Source organism: Nanorana parkeri, unplaced genomic scaffold (assembly GCF_000935625.1).
Source record: "Nanorana parkeri isolate BGI_ZX_2015 unplaced genomic scaffold, ASM93562v1 scaffold10, whole genome shotgun sequence".
Classification (NCBI taxonomy): domain Eukaryota; kingdom Metazoa; phylum Chordata; class Amphibia; order Anura; family Dicroglossidae; genus Nanorana; species Nanorana parkeri.
In genome coordinates this window covers 484,167-504,742 of record NW_017306278.1, presented here as the reverse complement: position 1 = coordinate 504,742, position 20,576 = coordinate 484,167, and the positions used below count along the sequence as shown (strand labels likewise).

The 20,576-nt window shown below is 48.3% G+C and overlaps 1 protein-coding gene across 1 annotated transcript in view; it reads left to right on the top strand.

Annotated features, from left to right (window-relative positions):
* The window catches only part of PRMT3 (protein arginine methyltransferase 3), an 81,586-nt gene that overhangs the window by 52,828 nt on the left and 8,182 nt on the right, over positions 1–20,576 (top strand). The window contains exons 17-18 of the mRNA XM_018554758.1: positions 18,976–19,026; positions 19,213–19,300. Of these exons, the coding sequence (XP_018410260.1) occupies positions 18,976–19,026; positions 19,213–19,300 (139 nt within the window). The remainder of the gene's footprint in view (positions 1–18,975; positions 19,027–19,212; positions 19,301–20,576) is intronic.

The window sequence follows — 20,576 nt, the reverse complement described above, 5'->3', positions numbered from 1 at the left end:
ACTGACCCCCAATGTAAGGGACATTCTTCCTACTGACCCCCAATGTAAGGGGCATTCTTCCTACTGACCACCAATGTAAGGGGCATTCTTCCTACTGACCACCAATGTAAGGGGCATTCTTCCGACTGCCCCCCTATTGGCAGATTCATCATTCTTTCTACTGACCGCCAATGTAATTGGGCGTTCATCGACCATTGATGTAAGGAGGGCATTCTTCTTACTGGCCACCAGTGAAAGGGGGCATCTGTCTATTGACCACAAATGTAAGGGGAGCACTCTTCTTACTGACCGCCACTTAAACTGGAGGGGGGTTCTTCCTACTAATCACCAATGTAATGGGTCCATTGTTCCTACTGACCACCAGTATGAGATGACATTCTTCCTGCTGACCACCAATATAAGGAGCATTCTTCCTACTGTCCACCAATGTAAGGAGCATTCTTCCTACTGACCACCAATATAAGAGGAGCATTCTTCTTACTGACCACCAGTATCAGAGGGTGGGACATTCTTCCTACTGACCACCAATATAAGGGGGGCATTCTTCCTACTGACCACCAGTATCAGAGGAGGACATTTTTCCTACTGGCCACCAATGTAAGGGACATTCTTCCTACTGGCCACCAATGTAAGGGGACATTCTTCCTACTGGCCACCAATGTAAGGAACATTCCCCCCACTGACCACCAATGTAAGTTGGACAGTCTTCCTACTGGCCACCAATGTAAGGGACATTCTTTTTACTGGCCACCAATGTAAGGGGCATTCTTCCTACTGGCCACCAATGTAAGGGGGACATTCTTCCCACTGACCACCAATGTAAGGGACATTCTTCCTACTGGCCACCAATGTAAGGGACAATCTTCCTACTGGCCACCAATGTAAGGGACAATCTTCCTACTGGCCACCAATGTAAGGGACATTCTTCCCACTGACCACCAATGTAAGGGGGACATTCTTCCTACTGATCCCTGATTTTGGCGGCGTTCCCTGAGACTTGAAAGTAACTTAAGGGCTCCTCTGGAGTAAAAAGGTTGAGTAACGGTGATCTATCCTCATGGACGAGGTCCTCCTTGTCTCATCAGTTTAGTTGCCCTTCTCTATACCTTCTCCAGTTCCCCAACATCCATTTTGTGAACTGAAGCCCAAAACTGAACTGCGTTTCACCGGATGAGGTCTCATTAATGCTTTGCACAGGTCGTATTCTCGTCTACAATCTGATTTTTATTCCTCTTTGTAACAGAATGTTGTTGTTTTTTGACGTCTGAAACGTTTTCAGCAGCAGAAGATTCCGACTTGTGTCCTTCTCCGGCTCGTATTCCCGGCATGTGTTCAGTCCTCATCCCCTCTTCCATTATTCCCGCTGTTCTCATTACCTCCGGGACATATTCTTGCCGCGCAGTCTCTCCATCAACGGAATGCGGCAAAATGTTACAGCGAGCGCAGCCGGCACTTCTGAGGGGCTTTTTGTTCGGAGTGCTGACCTGGCTTTGACCCCGCGCATTGAATCCCATCAACTATCGGGAAGCACAATTCCATCGTTTTTAAGCTTGATGAGAAGAATTGCATTTAGTTGAAATGAGACGCCCCCGTGATCTGGAGATGGGTCGGCTCGTTCCTCCATTTTAATCTCTGTATATAATATTGGAGAATATTTCAATACGATGATCAGCGGCCAAATGAGAATCGGTCATGACTAAGCTCATGCAAGTATTCAGACATTGAAGAGTTCATACTTCTACATTAGCTTCACTTACTGTCTCTGAGCTTCGAATGAAGGGAAGGCCGGAGTTCAGGTTTAAAGTATATATGAGTATATTTGGCTCATGCCTCGCTGTATAGAGTCTTCTTAAGCAAATTATTTTTTGTTTTCTATCACAAAGTGATCACGGGAGGTCCTGCCAGTAAGAGCACTTCCTGTTGCTGGCTGACAACCTGAAGCCACTGCCTCTCACCAGCAACTTTGTGTAGTCTCCATCGGAAGTCATGTGACCGGATGACAAGCAGGAGCACAACTTAGAGACTGTCAGCGATCTGAACACCTCCAGGTGGCGCTAGAGCGGATCCAGCAGTTCCAGTGCTCCCCTGCAGGTGTCCCCAGGCAGACAGTGGCTGTCAGGGACCTGAGCGCCTCCAGGTGGCATTGTGACTCTGGAACCAGGTCCTGCACTTCCAGGGCTCACCTGCAGGTGTCGGCAATTGGGCACCACCTGGTGCTGATCTGGGAGGGTATTTGATCCCTCCCTGCAGTGAGCCTGGTGCCACAGTACTGTCACCATGACCTGTTTCCTGCGACCTGTTTCCTGCATCCTGGTGCCTCCTTGTACCCTGACCATTGGTCCGTGGCTCCCCTCATGTTGAATAAACTATATGCTCATAAGCACTGTCTGGTGTGGTCACACATTTGGTCCTCCCGTATAGATACCTGTATGCGGTGTGGGGACACCCATGCACGGTATCCTGACAGAGACAGAGTGTTGTCACTCTATAACAGGAAGTGCCTGAGCATGGCAGGATCACCAGGGATTATGCCGGGAATGGTCCGATTGTCGGCTGAGGGAAATTGACGGGTGAGTAGGGCGAACTTTCGGGCTACAAGCGGGATTGCCTGGGTGAGCTGCGGAGCCGTCTCAGAAGGCGTCCTCCATCGTCAGCTTCGCGCATGCGCCCCCCACCAGGGATTATTTTAATGAAAGTTGCAGATTAAAAAAATATTGAAAACAACGTTTGAAACGGCAGGCTACAAGCGGGCATGAATGACACACATCGCTCTGCAACAATGCAAATGGCTTCGGATACACGGTGCTTTAGCGAATGCCAGTCAGGGTTGCATCTACTTTAATGGGGTCACTTTAAGAATAACTTTTAATAGACTGTCAGTCGGTTTTAAGCCTGAGGTCACAGGAAATCGGTCACTGCTGAGAATGCTTCAGTGTTTGTGTATGAGACTAATCTATGAATACGGCGATCAGATTCCCCGCTGTGATAGCAAAAATCCCATCTGCTTCTCCCCGGGACCTTCCCAGAGGAGGACTGATGGGATCTCAAGACTAAGTAGGTCCCCCGCTGTATCTCTGCAGAATGGTGGCTTCCACTTTCCAGGGACATGGGATATAATGATTGTGTATCGACCACCAACCCTTCAGATGCCCCCCCACCATCAACATATCATATAACATATAACTCGGGGGGTAAAAGTCCCGGCATCTCCTCTCCTGTTATATCATCAGCATTGTAATAGGAATACATACCGGAGGTGTCTCTGATAATACAATCAAAGCTTACTAGAAAAAAATCCCTTTTATATAGTGAGCGCTGCCTTCCATCCGCCCGTCACTTCCAACAACTTCCTGGATTCCCAGAGGACTTTGCGTCTCTTTCCCAGCTGCTTGATGTGATGCAATCTCCATTTCTCAAGACTACAAGCCCCATCATGCATTGCTTCCTGCAAGCAATAATGATGTTACATTGTTCAGACGTTGAGTTGTAGTTCAGACAGCAGGCTTAGTTAGAGTGGTGACACCAGGAAGTGCATATTCACAGGGCTGAGGGAAATGGAGTCACTGTATTGAGGACTTAAGACTCATCTCTTCAGGGAAGTCTATCCCACCTCAACCTAACCACTCAACCATCACAGTCTCAAACAAATCATCCCCACACAGCTCCCTCCTCGTCTGTCACTGGCCCCTCCCTTTTAGATTGTAAGCCCTCATGGGCAGGGCCCTCCTTACCATCTTGTCTTGAATTGTATTGTGATTGTAATGTCTTCCTTATATTGTAAAGCGCTGCGCAAACTGTTGGCGCTATATAAATCCTGTATAATAATAATAATTGAGGAAGTCCATCCTATGGGCATCTTCAGTAAGTAAGTTTACAAATTTCTAGATGGATCTGGTTATGAGGAGCGGGAGAGAACTTATGAAAATTCAATATAGAAATACAGATTAATTTTAAGTTTTTGATCATAGAGATCCTTTAAGTCATAAAGTGGGAAGTGAATGAGGAAAGTAACGCATTATGTCCACTGGATGTAGCTGAGGATCACAGGAAATACATAAAGATTAGTAAGGAGATACAATGTTACAATTCTAGAGACCACTGGAGATAATTAGATATAAATGTCACCATCGCTCTCCCCGTAGTATCAATGGTTACATTTATATGCTCATTCCCTCCAGACATCTCTTATATTGTACAAACCTCTAGATGGATCTGGTTATTAGGAGCGGGCTAGAGCTCGTGGAAATTCAATATAGAAATACAAATCTAGTTTTAGTTTTTGACCTTGTATTCTTTAAATCTGATGTCACTGCACTCTGTTCAGGAGAGGAGTCGGTACAACTGTGCAAGATAGAGGGGAAGGCCGGAGTTCAGCTTTAATCCTCTGAGCTATATGTTATGTGATATGTTGGTGGTGGAGGGATAGTTGAAAAATTGGGGCGATCAAAATAGCTTATTGCTGTCGCATCACCCCGTAATAATTAAATGATTACACTATACATAGGTGACTCTGGTTATTGTGCCATTTTGAGTCCTTTCCCTGCAATATACAAGCCCTAATGAAGGCCTTTGAGCCCCCAAATCGATCTTAACCTTTCGGTCCCCTAACTTACCCCTTCCTGACCAGCTCAAACATATATGCCGCATCGGGAAGGTGTGCTTTAATGGCCAGCCACCGCTTTGCATGCGTCTGCTGCTCTGGGCTGGAAGCATGCTCACGGTGCACTCCCGGTGCAGTGACTGACGCATATGCAGTTGGGACAAGGCTCCCAATTATATGTATGATCGCTATGATAACTTTTAAAGGGCTAGCGTTAAGGGATATCCTGCTTTTGCTGAGAGAGGCCTCAGCAGAACCACTGCGCCCCATATAAACTGGATTGACCTTCTTCAACCATGAACTGCTGGAACCAATGCACCCCATATGAACTGCTGGAACCAGGTCGCCCCATATGAACTGCTGGAACCAGGTCGCCCCATATGAACTGCTGGAACCAGTGCGCCCCATATGAACTGCTGGAACCAGGGCGCCCCATATGAACTGCTGGAACCAGTGCGCCCCATATGAACTGCTGGAACCAGTGCGCCCCATATGAACTGCTGGAACCAGTGCGCCCCATATGAACTGCTGGAACCAGGTCGCCCCATATGAACTGCTGGAACCAGGTCGCCCCATATGAACTGCTGGAACCAGTGCGCCCCATATGAACTGCTGGAACCACTGCGCCCCATATGAACTGCTGGAACCACTGCGCCCCATATGAACTGCTGGAACCAGTGCGCCCCATATGAACTACTGGAACCAATGCGCCCCATATGAACTGCATTGACTTTCTTCAACCATGAACTACCAGAACCACTGCACCCCATATAAACTGGATTGACTTTCTTAAATCATCACTACCAGAACCACTGCACCCAATTTCAACTGCATGGACTTTCTTCAACCATGAATTGCTGGAACCAATGTGCCCCATATGAACTGGATTGGCCTTCTTCAACCATGAACTACCAGAACCACTGCGCCTCATATGAACAGGATTGTCTTTCTTCAACCATGAACTACCAGAACCACTGCGCCGCATATGAACAGGATTGACTTTCTTCAACCAAGAAAACTACCGATATGTCAAATCCAGTGCGTGCGATACATATATTACGGACTACCGTATTCCTTTCATGACAGGTGCCCTTTAGTAAGAACAGCTCGCTTGGTCGACCGTGAACCAAACAGCGCTGAACTCCATTCTATAAATCCGCAGGAATTCTCCTGGCCGAGGTTTTACCTTCCCATTATCGGATATATGGCGACAGTCCCTCCGCCACGTTTACGGGAGGATTATGGGGAAGCGTTAACCCCGCCTGAGTCGCTGCTCCTTCATGCTTGGCTAAGCCCCATCACAAGTACATTATCCGCCTACTTTGTGCGTCCAAGCGCTTCATTGTATCCGCGCAGCAACACGCGAGCCTTGCCGCGATCACAATGACAAATTGTTCCCTCCAGATAAAAGCCATGATGATAATTTTTAATTTCCTTTCTCCCCTCTGAATTGATCATTCTCCTGTCGGCGCTGAGCCTGTGCGAGCCGCTTGTAGAAGTTTATTGTGTCTGAATAAAGGGGGTCCCGGGCCTTGAACCGCCATCCACCTAAAGGGAACGGAGAGTCAATTTAAAGGGTTTTCATTTATAGAAGTGAATGTGATACATGACTGTGCATGAAGACATTGTGTTTATTACAAGGAATGTATCAAGATCACGTTAACAGGCTCAGTTCATTTAGCTTCAACACGAGGATAAAGATCTTTATTTTCAGCCACATGACTGTAAATGTTAAATCTCAGCAGATACAATAAGGATCCAATGGCAACCAATCAGCTTCTAGCTTTAAATTTCGACACTTAACTGAACAAACTGATGATAGAAGCTGATTGGTTTTTTCCATTGATTTTTTTACTGTGCATGTAATTGTAGCAAATCCAGAGCACACCGTGAGCAGTGAGATGGGGGAATTATTTTACCCTCCCCTCAAGGTTTTAAATACAGCAGGGGCTGGAACATCTGTATCCCAGAATACCTTGCGATTGCGCTAATTTATCAAAATCAAATCATTGTTGAGCATCTACATTCTACAATGTAACCGAATGGTCCCAAATCACAGCAGCGGATGGATGGAGATCTGCTGCGGCTTGTGCTGGGGAAAAATTACTCTGCAATCTTCTTCTCCTTCTTGTGATAGGAATCGATTTCAGGCAGAAGTGAGAGAGATCTTAATTTCCCCATTATGTACCTGTCGTGCATGTCCAGTCAATCCACCGGTCCCCACCCCTGGCAATATAAAGCAGAGTTCTCTCTTTTCCTTTCTTTCCTCTACTGTCCTCTTTTTCCTTTTCCTTTCTTCTCCTCTCCTTTTGCTCTCCTCTTTTCTTTTCATTTTCCTCTCCTGTCCTTTCCTTTTCTTTTTCTCTCCTATCCTCTGGTGTCCTCTCTTCTCATTCCCTCTCCTTTCCTTAACTCTCCACCTCTCTTCTCCCTTCTCCTCTCGTGTCCTCTCCTCGTGTCCTCTCCTCTCGTGTCCTCTCCTCTCGTGTCCTCTCCTCTCGTGTCTTCTCCTCTCGTGTCCTCTCCTCTCGTTTCCTCTCCTCCCTTTTCTCTTCTCTTTTCTCCTACTCTCTTGTTATCTCCTTTCCTATTCTCTTCTCTTCTGTACTCTGCTTTCCTCTCCCCTTTCTTCTCCCCTTTCCCCTCCCTTTCTTCCCTTTCCTCTCCTAAGGCTGGGTTCACACCTAGGCGTTTTTCCGCGCTTTCGTACTCGCGGAAAAACGCTCAAACAGGGAAATGCCATTATTTTCAATGTGCATGGTTCCCATCTGGGCGGTTTTCCGCGAGTACGAACGTTCCATTGGGATACAGCCAAGTATCCCTCGGAAACGCGCGTTTTTCATGCAGTTTTTTTTACCGCGAATCGCGGTTAAAAAAACGCGCAAAAAACGGTCATATTCAATCCGCCTAGGTGTGAACCCAGCCTTACCTTTCATCTCCCTTCTCTTCTCTCTTTTCCTCTGTTCTTCTTTCCTTTACCCTTCTATCCACTCCTCTCCTTCCCTCTCCTTTACTTTCCTCTCCACCTCTCTTCTCTTTTCTTCTGTCCTTTCCTCTCTTCTCCTTTCCCCTTCTTCCATTTACTCTCCTTACCTTTCATCTCCCTTCTCTTCTCTCTTTCCCTATTTCGGTCATCTCCTTCCCTCTCCTTTCCTCTCCCCTCTTTTCTACTGTCGTTTCCTCTACTCTCCTCTCCTTCCCTTTCCTCTTTTAATGGATGCAAAGTGGAATTAAACAGGTCCTGAAGGATCTTTTGTCATATTGCGCACTGCGTGTTTGCACTCTACGGCACTCCTGTAGTTCCCTCCTCTATCACTGCGACACCTGCGATCTCCCTTGTCCCTGGTGCTTCCATTTCGTCTCCATCTTCTTCCAGGATCCCAAGTCTTCAGCTGCCTTGATTGGCTGTGACAGTATTGTGTAACTCCCCGGAATGGGCACAGAAATTAATTCCTCCCTACATCTTTAAGTTAAACACATCTAGCAGGCCGAGGGGGTGAAGATTTAATGGCAGAAGAGACAATACAGAGTCTTCTCTACAACAGATATCTATCTGCCGGCTGTTTTCACATCTCCAGGTTTGATTCCGATTAATGGGCTTCCCATTGCAATAAAAACTACAATAGCAGTGAACAGCCTAGACTCCAGATTCCCATCTATAAGGAGTGGAGTCAGGAACACAATGAGTATGACCCCCCTAGTCATGACAATTCTCCCTGGGATGAAAGAAATGCAATTATGGAAACATGAAACGACAAACCATGGGAAAAATACTAACATCAAAAATGGATTCCAGATAATGTTACTGAAGAGACACGATGGGGGGAATTTATCAAAACTGGAGCAGACAGAAACCGGAGCAGTTGCCCATGCCAACCAATCAGCATCTCTCTTCAGTTTGCTCATTTGAGAATGGAAAATGAGAGATAGAAACTGATTGGTTGCCATGGGCAACTGCTCCGGTTTCTGTCTGCTCCAGTTTTGATAAATTCCCCCCCGATGACTATAAATATAATTACTGGTCTTTAATATCTCTTCTGCAGAGATGGAACACCACACCTGCTCCATCTTCAATGTCTCACCTGGCATTATGCTCCCCCCTGGTCCCTTTGACCTGAGGAACTCATTGACTTTGACTCAAATACTGATGAAAATTGGTCCATTTCTAGTTACACCTTGTGAGTGAAAATGATAATTGCCAATACCGGATCATTTCACCAAAAGATATTTCCTAACTTGTTTTAACATCTTATAGTTTTCAAGCTCTTCCCCCTCTTTCCCACAGAGAACTGGACGGAGCTTGTGCTAGTTCAGGCCATCAGGTGCATACAGTTCCTCATCCAAGAAAGTGCATGGACCAAGTCAAAGACATGGCGGGTCAAAGAGGCCCAGATCCAACAAGAGTTTGGCAAGATGGCACCAGACGGTGGAGCGGTTTGGCCCATCTCAGAAGCCGGGCATGAGCAAGCAGCTAGTTATATGGCTCCTTACCACCTAACTAACCCAAACATATTCATTTCTGGTGTTCTGACAAGCACGCTCCACCATTGTGCCCCATATTTCACAACTAGACCTCCATTCAGCTTTGTCAGCCCAAAAACATTTGCGGCCTTCGGAGGGTTTTTTAGCTTTGTGGAAATTGCACCGAAGGTATAAATAAGAGGCACGAGGGGCTTCTGTATGACAATCAATATTGATAGACCTTGACGTGTTTTATGTCTGTGAGGAAAGTCACCGCGGGATGACTGGAAATCAATTTAGTAAGTCAAGCATAGCTGAGCACAGCGTATTCCATTACTAACTGTGGAATTGCGTCCTCGCGTCTTGGAAATAGCTCATTTCTTTGCCCGTCCTCGGATGGGGGGCCAGGATCCAGCTGTAAACCGTACTTATGTTGGCCGCAGGCAGTAGAAGACTATTGGGTGTTCACAAAACCCGTGACCGCCCAGCGAATGTTCCTTTAAACAATGTGTACTTCTTACCAGAGCTATAGCCATTGATATGTACATATCAGATACCCTGCGGGCCCCTCTGATCATAGGGGCAATAGGCTAATGGGCAAAATAATGTAAACCGGACAGTAGACGTTATTTCTTAGATCTTTTGGTGGGTGGAGCCTGCCGAAGTCTGTGGTACCCTGTAGGTAAAAATACTTAAAGGAGAACTATGAGGGGGGGGAGGGGGGTGATTTTCACTCACCTCATAGTTCTAGCCGACCTGTGACAATGAGACTGTCACAGGTCGGCTCAGTAGATCGGGAGGTGAGCCAACACATACCGGCGTTCGCTCACTTCTCGATCCTGTCACGGCTCTCTGCCGTGACAGGGGAGGGACTGGATTCCCCCCTCCCCGCTCCGATCCGCCAGCGCTCACTGGCGGAACGGACGGGGGAGGGGGCGGGTACAGCTGGCTCTGCCTCTAGATAGGCCAGGTGTCACTCACGCAGCTGGGCGGATCCAGACAGTAATGTCGGGATCCGTCCCGGCTGCGGCGGTCTCAGTAAACCGCGAGCTGTAGCTCGCGGTATACTGAGCTTTGGGTGACGGGAGGGCGCTAGTTTGTGAAAAGCCCTGTCCCCATAGTTCTCCTGCATAGCAGGAGCGGTGATACTTGATTGATTTACATTTTTGCTCATCCAGACCTGAGATTTGCACAGGCAAGATGGTGAACTGGCTTTTTCTCTGCTGCATTTAAGCAGCACAGCCTGGTCACCCTCCTGCCTCCCCAGCCTGTGATTGGACGGCGTCAGCATGCTCATAAGCTCATCACTCTGCTCTCCTTGTGTCAGCGTGCTATGTGTCACAAACAAGCAAAGGTGGTGGCTACACTTTCCCGCTGTATTATGCGTCTCCTTCTCCTCTGTCTGAATCCTAAAACTCATTCTCATTTTCTTCTTTCCAAGTCACGTGACCCGTTATCATTGTCACCTATCTGTAAGGAGCAAAGCCTGCAAGCACATGTGCATTTCATCAGAGCCTGATTGACTTAGACCAGTGGTTGTCAGCCTTCTGGATATAGGGGGCCTCAACTGTGGCCCCTGGAAGTTCCTGCGCATAATCTTCAGTATATACAGTATAGCACTACAGAGGATTGTCAGAGACTTCCAACTTGCTGCTGGAGGCGATCAGGGACCGGTGACATGCACAGTTGTAGTTGAAGGCTGGAGACCTGATACAGGAGACTATTAGAGACTGGGGACATGTTACACAAGACTGGCGTAGATCACTGCCGGTATATCTCCTTTACAGATCAATGTTTCCACTACTGGCTGCTGCTCAAAAATCGCTCAAATATCAGCTCAATGTCGCTCAATGTAGTTCGTCCAATGCATTTCAATGGAGCTGTTCACATCTCACTGCTCAGTGTCGCCTGTAGCTCGTCGCTCGAACATGACCTATTTTCAGGAAACAAGAAGAGGAATGATGTCATATCAAGACCGCGTTTGATTGGATACAGCCCAATGTAGCAGCTACAAAGTCCGTGCCAAAAGTGGCGCAACAAAATGTGCACCGTAGCTCAATGTCGCTCAGCTCATGTAGCTTGGATGTAGCTCGGTGTGAATGGGGTCTCTCAGCTTGGATAGAAAGCTCATTACACTCCGACGCTCTTCACAAGTAAGGATGGGCTCGGGCGTGTCCGCAGCTCCACGTGCCGAGCCCGCCAGGAAGTATCACAGGTACTGAGACATGTTCCCGGTCCGCAGCTGCAGAGATCGGGAAATGTCTCAGTGCCTGTGAGTGGCGCTGTGAGCTTCCTGGCGGGCTCGGCACGTGGAGCTGCGAACACGACCGAGCCTGTCCTTATTCACAAGACCTCCTGCTTTTCAGCTCCCTCATCAACTCCTCCCATGCTCGCCTCCAGGACTTCACTAGAGTCTCTCCCATCCTCTGGAACTCCCTAGCCCAACCTGTCCGTCTATTTTCCACACTGACTGCCTTTAGGCGATCCCTTAAGACTCATCTCTTCAAGGAAGCCGATCCCACCTCAACCTGACCGCTCAACCATCACGTTCTCATACAATTCATCCCCAGCCAGCTACCACCTCACCCCTCCCTCTTAGATTGTAAGCTCTCAGGGGCGGGGCCCTCCTTACCATCTTGTCTTGATGTGTTTTGTGATTGTAATGTCTTCCTTATATTGTAAAGCGCTGCGCAAACTGTTGTCGCTCTATACATTCTGTATAATAATAATAATTACAGGGAGGGTTACAGTGATTTTAAACATTATATTTAGTTTACATTTTGTATCAACTTTTAAATAGAACTTGGCTTAGCGGAGCTCCGCGGCGGCTTTATTTTATTATATGGCAAGAAAGAGGAAACTTTTTTTATTGTTTCTTATTTTACTGAATACAATAACCCAATTTGATCATGCTGATACCTGAAGCATAAATTGTAATTATAGTTCCATTAAGGGGGGAAAAAAAGAAATCTGCTCATCCTTCGTATATATCTCACAGCGGAATATGTATTAAACCCGACGCAGCGCTCATGCAGCTTGGCCGGTGGCCGGCGTTCAGCTTATATTCGAGTTTATTGAACATTTTGGAACAAGCTGCTGATTTTCTTCTTTTTTTTTTTTGTTGACATTAAATCCTTTTCTCTGGATCTTTTCTCCCCCCGCTCTGCCAAGGAGAGCGCTACAAGCCGCCATAATTGCTTGGCAGAGGCAGCTATGCTGTGCGGATTTGCAGAGTCAGATTCCTTTTCTTTCCTTTTCAAGCAGTTTAACCTTGAGAGCGGTGCGCAGTGTTCCCTCGCAGTGCTGAACAAATAACAAACCTTAATGAGTTTACCGTCTTATTTGTGGAATGTACCTATTCCGGCGCATTGTTCAGGTTTTTCTTCTAAAGGGTGCTACTATGAAACGCAATGAAGCGCGACAATAGGAGGAAATTATAATCGAAAAGTTCTATAGGTAAAATGAGTCAAATTATAGTTGGAAAATGTCATATAGTGCAGTGTTTATGGCCAAAAGTTGGTGGTCACTGGACCATCTCATCTTCCACTACAGTTTGTTGGGAACACTCAAAAGAGGAATCTTATTTCTGGGATTTGTGATGCAATTGTTTTTCTTTTTTAAGTCTGCGGTGCGTGCAACAAAGTCGACTTCCCCTGTGAACAAAAAAGTGAAACGTGAAATCACAACACACAAAAAGAAGTGCACAAGGGTGCTTTGGTCCTCCTCTGAAAAGGAAGGGCCTCGATATTCCTGGGCGCAAGGCTAAAAATTGCCCCCGGGCTAGCTAGAAGGTCTGTCCAAGAGGCGTGGTGCAGAATAAGCATTAGGTGCCGTGTCCAAGTGCAGATGAATCACAGTGGGGTCCCACACCCAAGTGATTTTCCGGCATCCCTGGGACGCCACCCCCAGGGTGCACAGCACCGCAGGCCTCTGCACTCCCCGAACCCTCCGGCCAGACCAGAGGGTGCAGCACCTATCCCCATCAGGGCACAGCACCGCAGGCCTCTGCACTCCCCGAACCCTCCAGCCAGACCAGAGGGTGCAGCACCTATCCCCATCAGGAGGCATTAGTGCAGAGTAAGCTCCCCCTCTGCAAGGAGCCGCCTCAACACCCACCTTCACTTTAGAGAGTACTAAGTAACTGTCCACCTCAGGACGGTCCATGCTGTTCCTCTCTGAAAACTGATAGAAGACAGACGCTACACTTGATCTTAGCCAAAAGGCGGTGAAGCGATACCATAGGTGAGTGGTGCTCCTCTTATGTGCTGGATAGCCACGACTGTTGCCCTGGTGTAGCGGCGGTGATCCCTCAGCTTCCGGACGCCATAATAGGATGTTATTATGTGACCGTTAGGATCCGTATGATCTCATATGCTGGACAAATACCTCTGATGACTGAAGATGATTGTTTCTATCCAGCAAACAACAGGAGCACCACTCGCCTATGGTACCATGGACATGTGAATAACGGCTGGTGAGCTTATGCCGGCTATGGATCAATACCATCCAGAAATGGACATGTTCCAGGTGCGGAGGCGTTGTGGATGTTTATATGGACGTTCCTTCTACGTCTATATCAGGGGTCAGCAACCTGCGGCTCCGGAGCCGCATGTGGCTCTTTCATCCCTCTGCTGCGGCTCCCTGTCCAGGTGTTCAGTCCTGGAACAGCTGTTCGGTCCTGAAATGTCACTTCTATCCGACTTTGTGAGTAGGGTGGAATGTGAGATCGCACTCACAGGGTCGGATAGAAGTGACATTTCACGACCAATCAGCTGTTCCAGGTCAGATCAGTTCTCCTGCGCAAACGATTTGCGATGCTGATCTGCACTAGAACAGCTGAGAAAGCTTTGGAATGCTTCACCTATTGGCGGTCACACATTCCACCGCCAAAAAACTGGCCGGGATTACATTGAAATGTGTGACCACGTCACCGGTCACACATTGTAATGCAGTCACAAACTTTGATAGAACACCGCCATCAGTGGGGTACGGCCGGTACCCATGTGAGGGGTCTGGGCAGCCTGGGGGGCCTCTTACATGAGTATCAGCTACACTAGGGGTGGCATGGCAGAGGTGACAGGAGAGGGGGTGGAGGAGGCCAGGCCCCAGCAGCAGCAGGTAAGAGGAGTTGGGAGGAGGTACAGGGAAAGGGCCCCCGGCGACCAGCCCACCTGAGGCCCTGCAGAGCCCACCATAGAGTCTCAGATGGGCTGTGCAGGTTCTATGGTGTGATCTGCAGAGTCCAGTGCGCTACTACGCCCCGAGTCCAGTGCGCTACTGAGCCCCGAGTCCAGTGCGCTACTGAGCCCCGAGTCCAGTGCGCTACTGAGCCCCGAGTCCAGTGCGCTACTGAGCCCCGAGTCCAGTGCGCTACTGAGCCCCGAGTCCAGTGCGCTACTGAGCCCCGAGCCCAGTGCGCTACTGAGCCCCGAGCCCAGTGCGCTACTGAGCCCCGAGCCCAGTGCGCTACTGAGCCCCGAGCCCAGTGCGCTACTGAGCCCCGAGCCCAGTGCGCTACTGAGCCCCGAGCCCAGTGCGCTACTGAGCCCCGAGCCCAGTGCGCTACTGAGCCCCGAGCCCAGTGCGCTACTGAGCCCCGAGCCCAGTGCGCTACTGAGCCCCGAGCCCAGTGCGCTACTGAGCCCCGAGCCCAGTGCGCTACTAAGCCCACATATACCTATTTACATTCTATACATAGCATAAAGGTAGAAAACGATATATATATGCCGTCTTATCTTCATTTTAGATGTCAAAAGGCTTTTGTGGCTCCCGGTGATTTCTTTTCGGTGGGAAACGGGTCCAAATGGCTCTTTGAGTGTTTAAGGTTGCTGACCCCTGGTCTATATAAACATCCACAACGCCTCCGCACCTGGAGCCACTTTATCCAATGCGCATTGGTCTTTTGATAAGAGGATATTTGTTCATAAATTCCAACTGAGGGAGAACATACAGACGATGTGAGCATGAGAGGGGTAGGGCTTGGGACCTAAGAAGACAGCATAACCATAAAGGTTATTGTCAGAAGGGACTAAAGTACTCGGAAAAAAAACCCCTCCCATTAAAGGCATTATATGGAAACCGTGGCTTATATGGAGTATGGTTTGGGACCCAATGGGACAGTGCAGCCAAACAGGTTGCAACCTAAAGAAATCAAAGGGTCCTCCCATGGAAGGCAGTGTATGGAAATTATGGCTTCTATGGCATAGGGCTCGGGACCCAACAAGACATTGTAACCAGAGAGGTTCTGGAAATATCCACAATTCTGAGGTATTATTGATGTAACGAGTCCTCGGATTTAGCATTGCGGCCATATTTGTTTTTTCACACACTAAGTGTCCTCCTTTTTGTATGTAATCTAAGCTCCTGCACCCTTCCTGTCAGCTCCAACCATTCCGGCCATTCCTCTCTCGTCAACAAGGCATTTGCGTCCACAGAGCGCCGCCGCTCGCTGGATGTTTTTTTATTTTACGATCCGATCTGATAAACCTTTAGATACCGCTGTGTGAAAATCCCAGGAGATCAGCAGTTGCCGAAACACTCAGACCAGCCCGTCTGACACCAACAATCAGGCCGCAGTCAGAATGACATTTTTTTCCCCTATTGTTTTGCTCACAGTGTGCAGGGAAATCAGAGGAAGCATTTTCAGTTTTCAAGAGGAGCCGGTACAACTGTGCAAGACTGAAGGGGAGGACGGAGGTCAGATAGAAGACTGAAGGGGAGGACGGAGGTCAGATATAAGACTGAAGAGAAGGACGGAGGTCAGATATAAGACTGAAGGGGAGGACTGAGGTCAGATAGAAGACTGAAGGGAAGGACGGAGGTCAGATAGAAGACTGAAGAGAAGGACGGAGGTCAGATATAAGACTGAAGGGGAGGACTGAGGTCAGATAGAAGACTGAAGGGAAGGACGGAGGTCAGATAGAAGACTGAAGGGAAGGACGGAGGTCAGATAGAAGACTGAAGGGAAGGACGGAGGCCAGATAGAAGACTGAAGAGAAGGACGGAGGTCAGATAGAAGACTGAAGGGAAGGACGGAGGTCAGATATAAGACTGAAGGGAAGGACGGAGGCCAGATATAAGACTGAAGAGAAGGACGGAGGTCAGATAGAAGACTGAAGGGAAGGACTGAGGTCAGATAGAAGACTGAAGTAAAGGACGGAGGTCAGATTTAAAGCATAAAAATGAAGATTGAAGGAGAGAGTTTGTAGTTACCTTTTTTATAACCATTTCTATAGATCCGTTTACTGAGCTGTAACTATCATTATTTGCCATCAATTATTGATTTATTATTTCCAGCAGTGCAAGCTCAAATCGCGATCATTATGAGACTTAAAGGAGAACTATGAGATGAGTGATTTCCACTCACCTCATAGTTCTAGCCGACCTGTGACAATGAGACTGTCACAGGTCGGCTCAGTAGATCGGGAGGTGAGCGAACACATACCGGTCGCTCACCTCTCAATCCTCTGCCGTGACAGGGGAGGGGCTGGATTCCCCCCTCCCCGCTCCGATCTGCCAGCACTGACTGGCGGAACGGACAGGGGGAGGGGGCGGGTACAGCTGGCTCTGCCTCTAGATAAGCAGAGCCAGCTGTCACTCACGCAGCTGGGCGGATCCCGTCATCTACGTCGGGATCCGCTCCGGCTGCGTCGTCTCAGTATACCGCGAGCTGTAGCTCCCTATATACTGAGCTTAGGGTGACGGGAGGACGCTAGTTTGTGTCCTCCCGTTACCCTAAGGAGAACTATGGGGGTAAAACACTGACCCCATAGTTCTCTTTTAACACGCAATATAATTATGCGAATTGAGGCTTTTAAGTGGTAAATAAGCAGCAATAAAGGAAAGGAGGCACTTCAAGGTCCCAGCATGCCTTATACAGCACCCCAGGGAGCCCTAGATTTGATGTAACAGTTGCTGGGCCTATAGGGACCCAGGCCCAACTTTCGCACCTCATTGTCCTATGATGGGTATCATCATCATGATCTAATAGAAAGGTGGGGACGCATTTTGGGCTCCAGACATATATTCATTTCCACTCCGTCCAAAAGTCAATGTTCCTCCATTTTCTTCTTTTGTTAAAGTCTCCCTTCCAGGCTCTTCCTCAAAAGCTTTGTGCCCGTGCCTGCTCTCAACAAGCCAACATGATCTCTGAAGATACACCTTCCATGGAGTAGAATAAGGAAATTGACTGAACTATGTGATACACACAATGAAATATCCTTCTATCTCCTGAACAAGTAGACTATTGGTCTAAGAAATGCGTACAGCTTATCACGGCGTTTTTCTTGTTTACACGGAGGAACCCTTTATGTAACTTTCAGGCCTCAGGGACTCGGTACATTTGCCTTGCATCACTGGGAAGAATGCTCCTTACATTGGGGGTCAGTGAGAAGAATGCTCCTTATCGTCAGAAGTTACTGATCTGAATGGCAGAAATTACTCAAGGAACCCCTATCATCCTCCGGGGGAACCATAGGAGGGCTCCACGGAATCTAGGTTGGGGAGGGGCCGGTTTATCATCTTCCCTTCCTATTGGGATTGATGGTTTAGATCAGCGGTTCTCAACCTTTCTAGCGCCGGGACCCCTTGGTAACATTTGCCAAGTTGTGGTGACCCCCAACCGTAAAATGTAGGGATGCACCAATACTAGTATCTGTGTGGGCTCACGGGAGCCTATGCGGGCTCTCAGGTGGCTAGTGGGACTCTCTGTGGGGCCCAAGCACTTACCTCTCCTCACTCCTACCCGCTCCCCTCTCTCTGATCCTCTCCGGTCGCTGATGCTGCAGCGCCATCTAGGAGAACTGACACTGCCATGCTAGGAGGAGCCTAGAGCAGCACAAGGCACGTGGGGACTCCCTCAACTGTGGGTTGCGACCCACAGGTTGAGAACGCACTGGTTTAGATGAACATTCATTGAGAGAAACATAATATTAAAATATGTCTCCCCTATAAAAGTGATAATGTATTGATAACATTGATCGGGGGGAGGTCACGGCCGGGAGGCGCTCTATTGATCACCATTTGATGGTGTAATAACCTGGTTACCTTTCAGTGGAATATTCTTTTTAATATCTGTGTTAATAAATTAGTAGGGAATAGGGATGCACCGATACCGATACTAGTACCGGTGCCGATACCGAGTATTTGGGTGAGTACTCGTACTCGCCCAAATTCTCCGATACCTAGCACGAGCACTTCCTGTATCAGCAAGCTGGGCAGCCAATCATTACACGCTGCCCGGTTTCCTGATTGGCCAGGAAACGGCTCCATGCTCTCTCGTCACTTGTGATGAGAGAGCATGGAGCCGACTTCCCGGCCAATCAGGAAGCCGGGTAGCGTGCAATGACGCGCTGCCCGGCTTCCCGATTGGTCAGGAAGCTAGCAAATCCGGAAGCCAGGCGCCGTGTAATGACGCAGCGCCCGACATTCTGATTGGCCGGGAAGCCGGCGTCATGCTCCCTCGTCATCTCGTGTATCATAATATTAAGAAAGTGACCTTAAAGCATTAGTTTGTATTGCTTTAGAAAAAAATGTGACCTGTCCCTTTAAGAAAAAGTATCGGTAATTGGTATCTGCGAGTACTTGATCAAAAGTATCGGTACTTGTACTCGGTCTTAAAAAAGTGGTATCGGTGCATCCCTAGTAGGGAACAAATCTTTGAGTGATATGATTTTATGGATCTGCGATGGAACCTTCCAAGTCTCTTTCTTTTTTTCTCTCCATATTAGTAAATTTCGGAGCGGGTTGCAGATTTCCTCTCCGATTTTAGGGGGGAGCGCAGCACATTGCGCGGCCGCGATAATAGAATATGTTGGCGTGAATATCGATGATGTTTTTTTTTTCTATACATTGTTCTGCTGCCGTCTGCAGTAACGTGCGTTTGACTGATTACCCCTCCTGTGTGTGTCCCGCAGGGCCTGGCCGGCTATTTTGACGCGTTCTTCCAGAAGGGTTGTCATACGCCGGTAAGTACGTTCAGACGCCGGTTCCAAATTAATTATGGGAAAGGTTTGCGTTTAAATCGGCGCCCGGGGCTATGTTGGGAACGAGCTGCTCCTTTCCTGTGGTTGTAAGCATTTAATGTGCGTGTATGTCACCGTGTAATAACGTAATGTACCGTGATATTACAAAATGCTGCTCTCTATCCGCAGGTCTCCTTTTCCACCGGCCCGGCGTGCGCCAAAACCCACTGGAAGCAAACCGTCTTCCTTCTGGAGAAACCGACTGACGTCAAAGCAGGTAAAGGGGCGCAGTGCCGCCAAATTTCGGGGTAGTTCAGGTGTATAGGCGCTCACTATAATCCCATAGAAGCTTTAACATGTCAGTGTCCAAAAGTGCAGGCGGGAGGGTGACACCACTTTGTCTGATAGGGTTAAGGAATACAGCGGTGTCACCTCCCCACCCCAAGCCTGCTAGGCAGCAGCACAAATTATGAGTCGTCACTCTGCTCTCTCCTCCAACATGCAGCAGATCCTGATTGGCTCCTAGTCATGCCCCACCTCACCCTCAGCCTGCTGGTTGGACAGCTAAGGAACAGCACATGTGATCAATCGTCACTCTGCTCTCTCCTCCAACATGCAGCAGATCCTGATTGGCTCCTAGTCATGCCCCTCCCCACCCTCAGCCTGCTGGTTGAACAGCTAAGGAAAAGCACATGTGATCAATCGTCACTCTGCTCTCTCCTCCAACATGCAGCAGACCCTGATTGGCTCCTAGTCATGCCCCTCCCCACCCTCAGCCTGCTGATTGGACAGTTAAGGAAGTTTATACAGTTATATTGTAACACGTAAAGTAACCTATATGGGAGGGGAGGGTGGTAGCAAATAGATCTGATTTTGTGAGCTGCTCATACAGTGTGCAGCGTAATTCTTGAGCCTTCCACAGTCCTCTTCCTCCTCCAGCAGCTCCTCGGGGGCGGGCACAACAACATAGTGCATTCTATCAAAGGGTGATAATTAATAGATCTGCTCGTGTGAGCTGCTCATACAGTTTGCCAGAAACTTCCTGAGCCCTCCACAGTCCTCTTCCTCCTCCAGCAGCTGCTCGGGGGCGGGCTCAAGCACACAATCCTTTCTATGGAATGGTGATAACACATAGACCTGACCATGTCAAGTGCTCACACAGTGTGCAGGATACTCCCTGAGCCCTCCACAGTCCTCTTCCTCCTCCAGCAGCTCCTCGGGGGCGGGCACAAGCACACAGTGTGCTTTCTATTGTATCCAATTTTCTTAAAGGTAACTTTTCATGAAAAAAAAAAAATGGAAATCACTTTTATTGAAAATGCTTTTCGCCACACTGACCTATAAGCCTCTGAAGATGTGCAAATAGTTGTACCTCAGATTATATAAAAGCGATAAGTCAGGCGAATCGCGCACAGCGGCATCCTCCATGTTTCTCTAACGATCGCTGTACTTGAAAGCTGGAAGGGCGCACTACATAATTCTGCTTTACTGAATTGTTATCTCGGAGATCTGACATTCTGCCATTTGAGACTATGTAAAGGATTTTGTAGAGT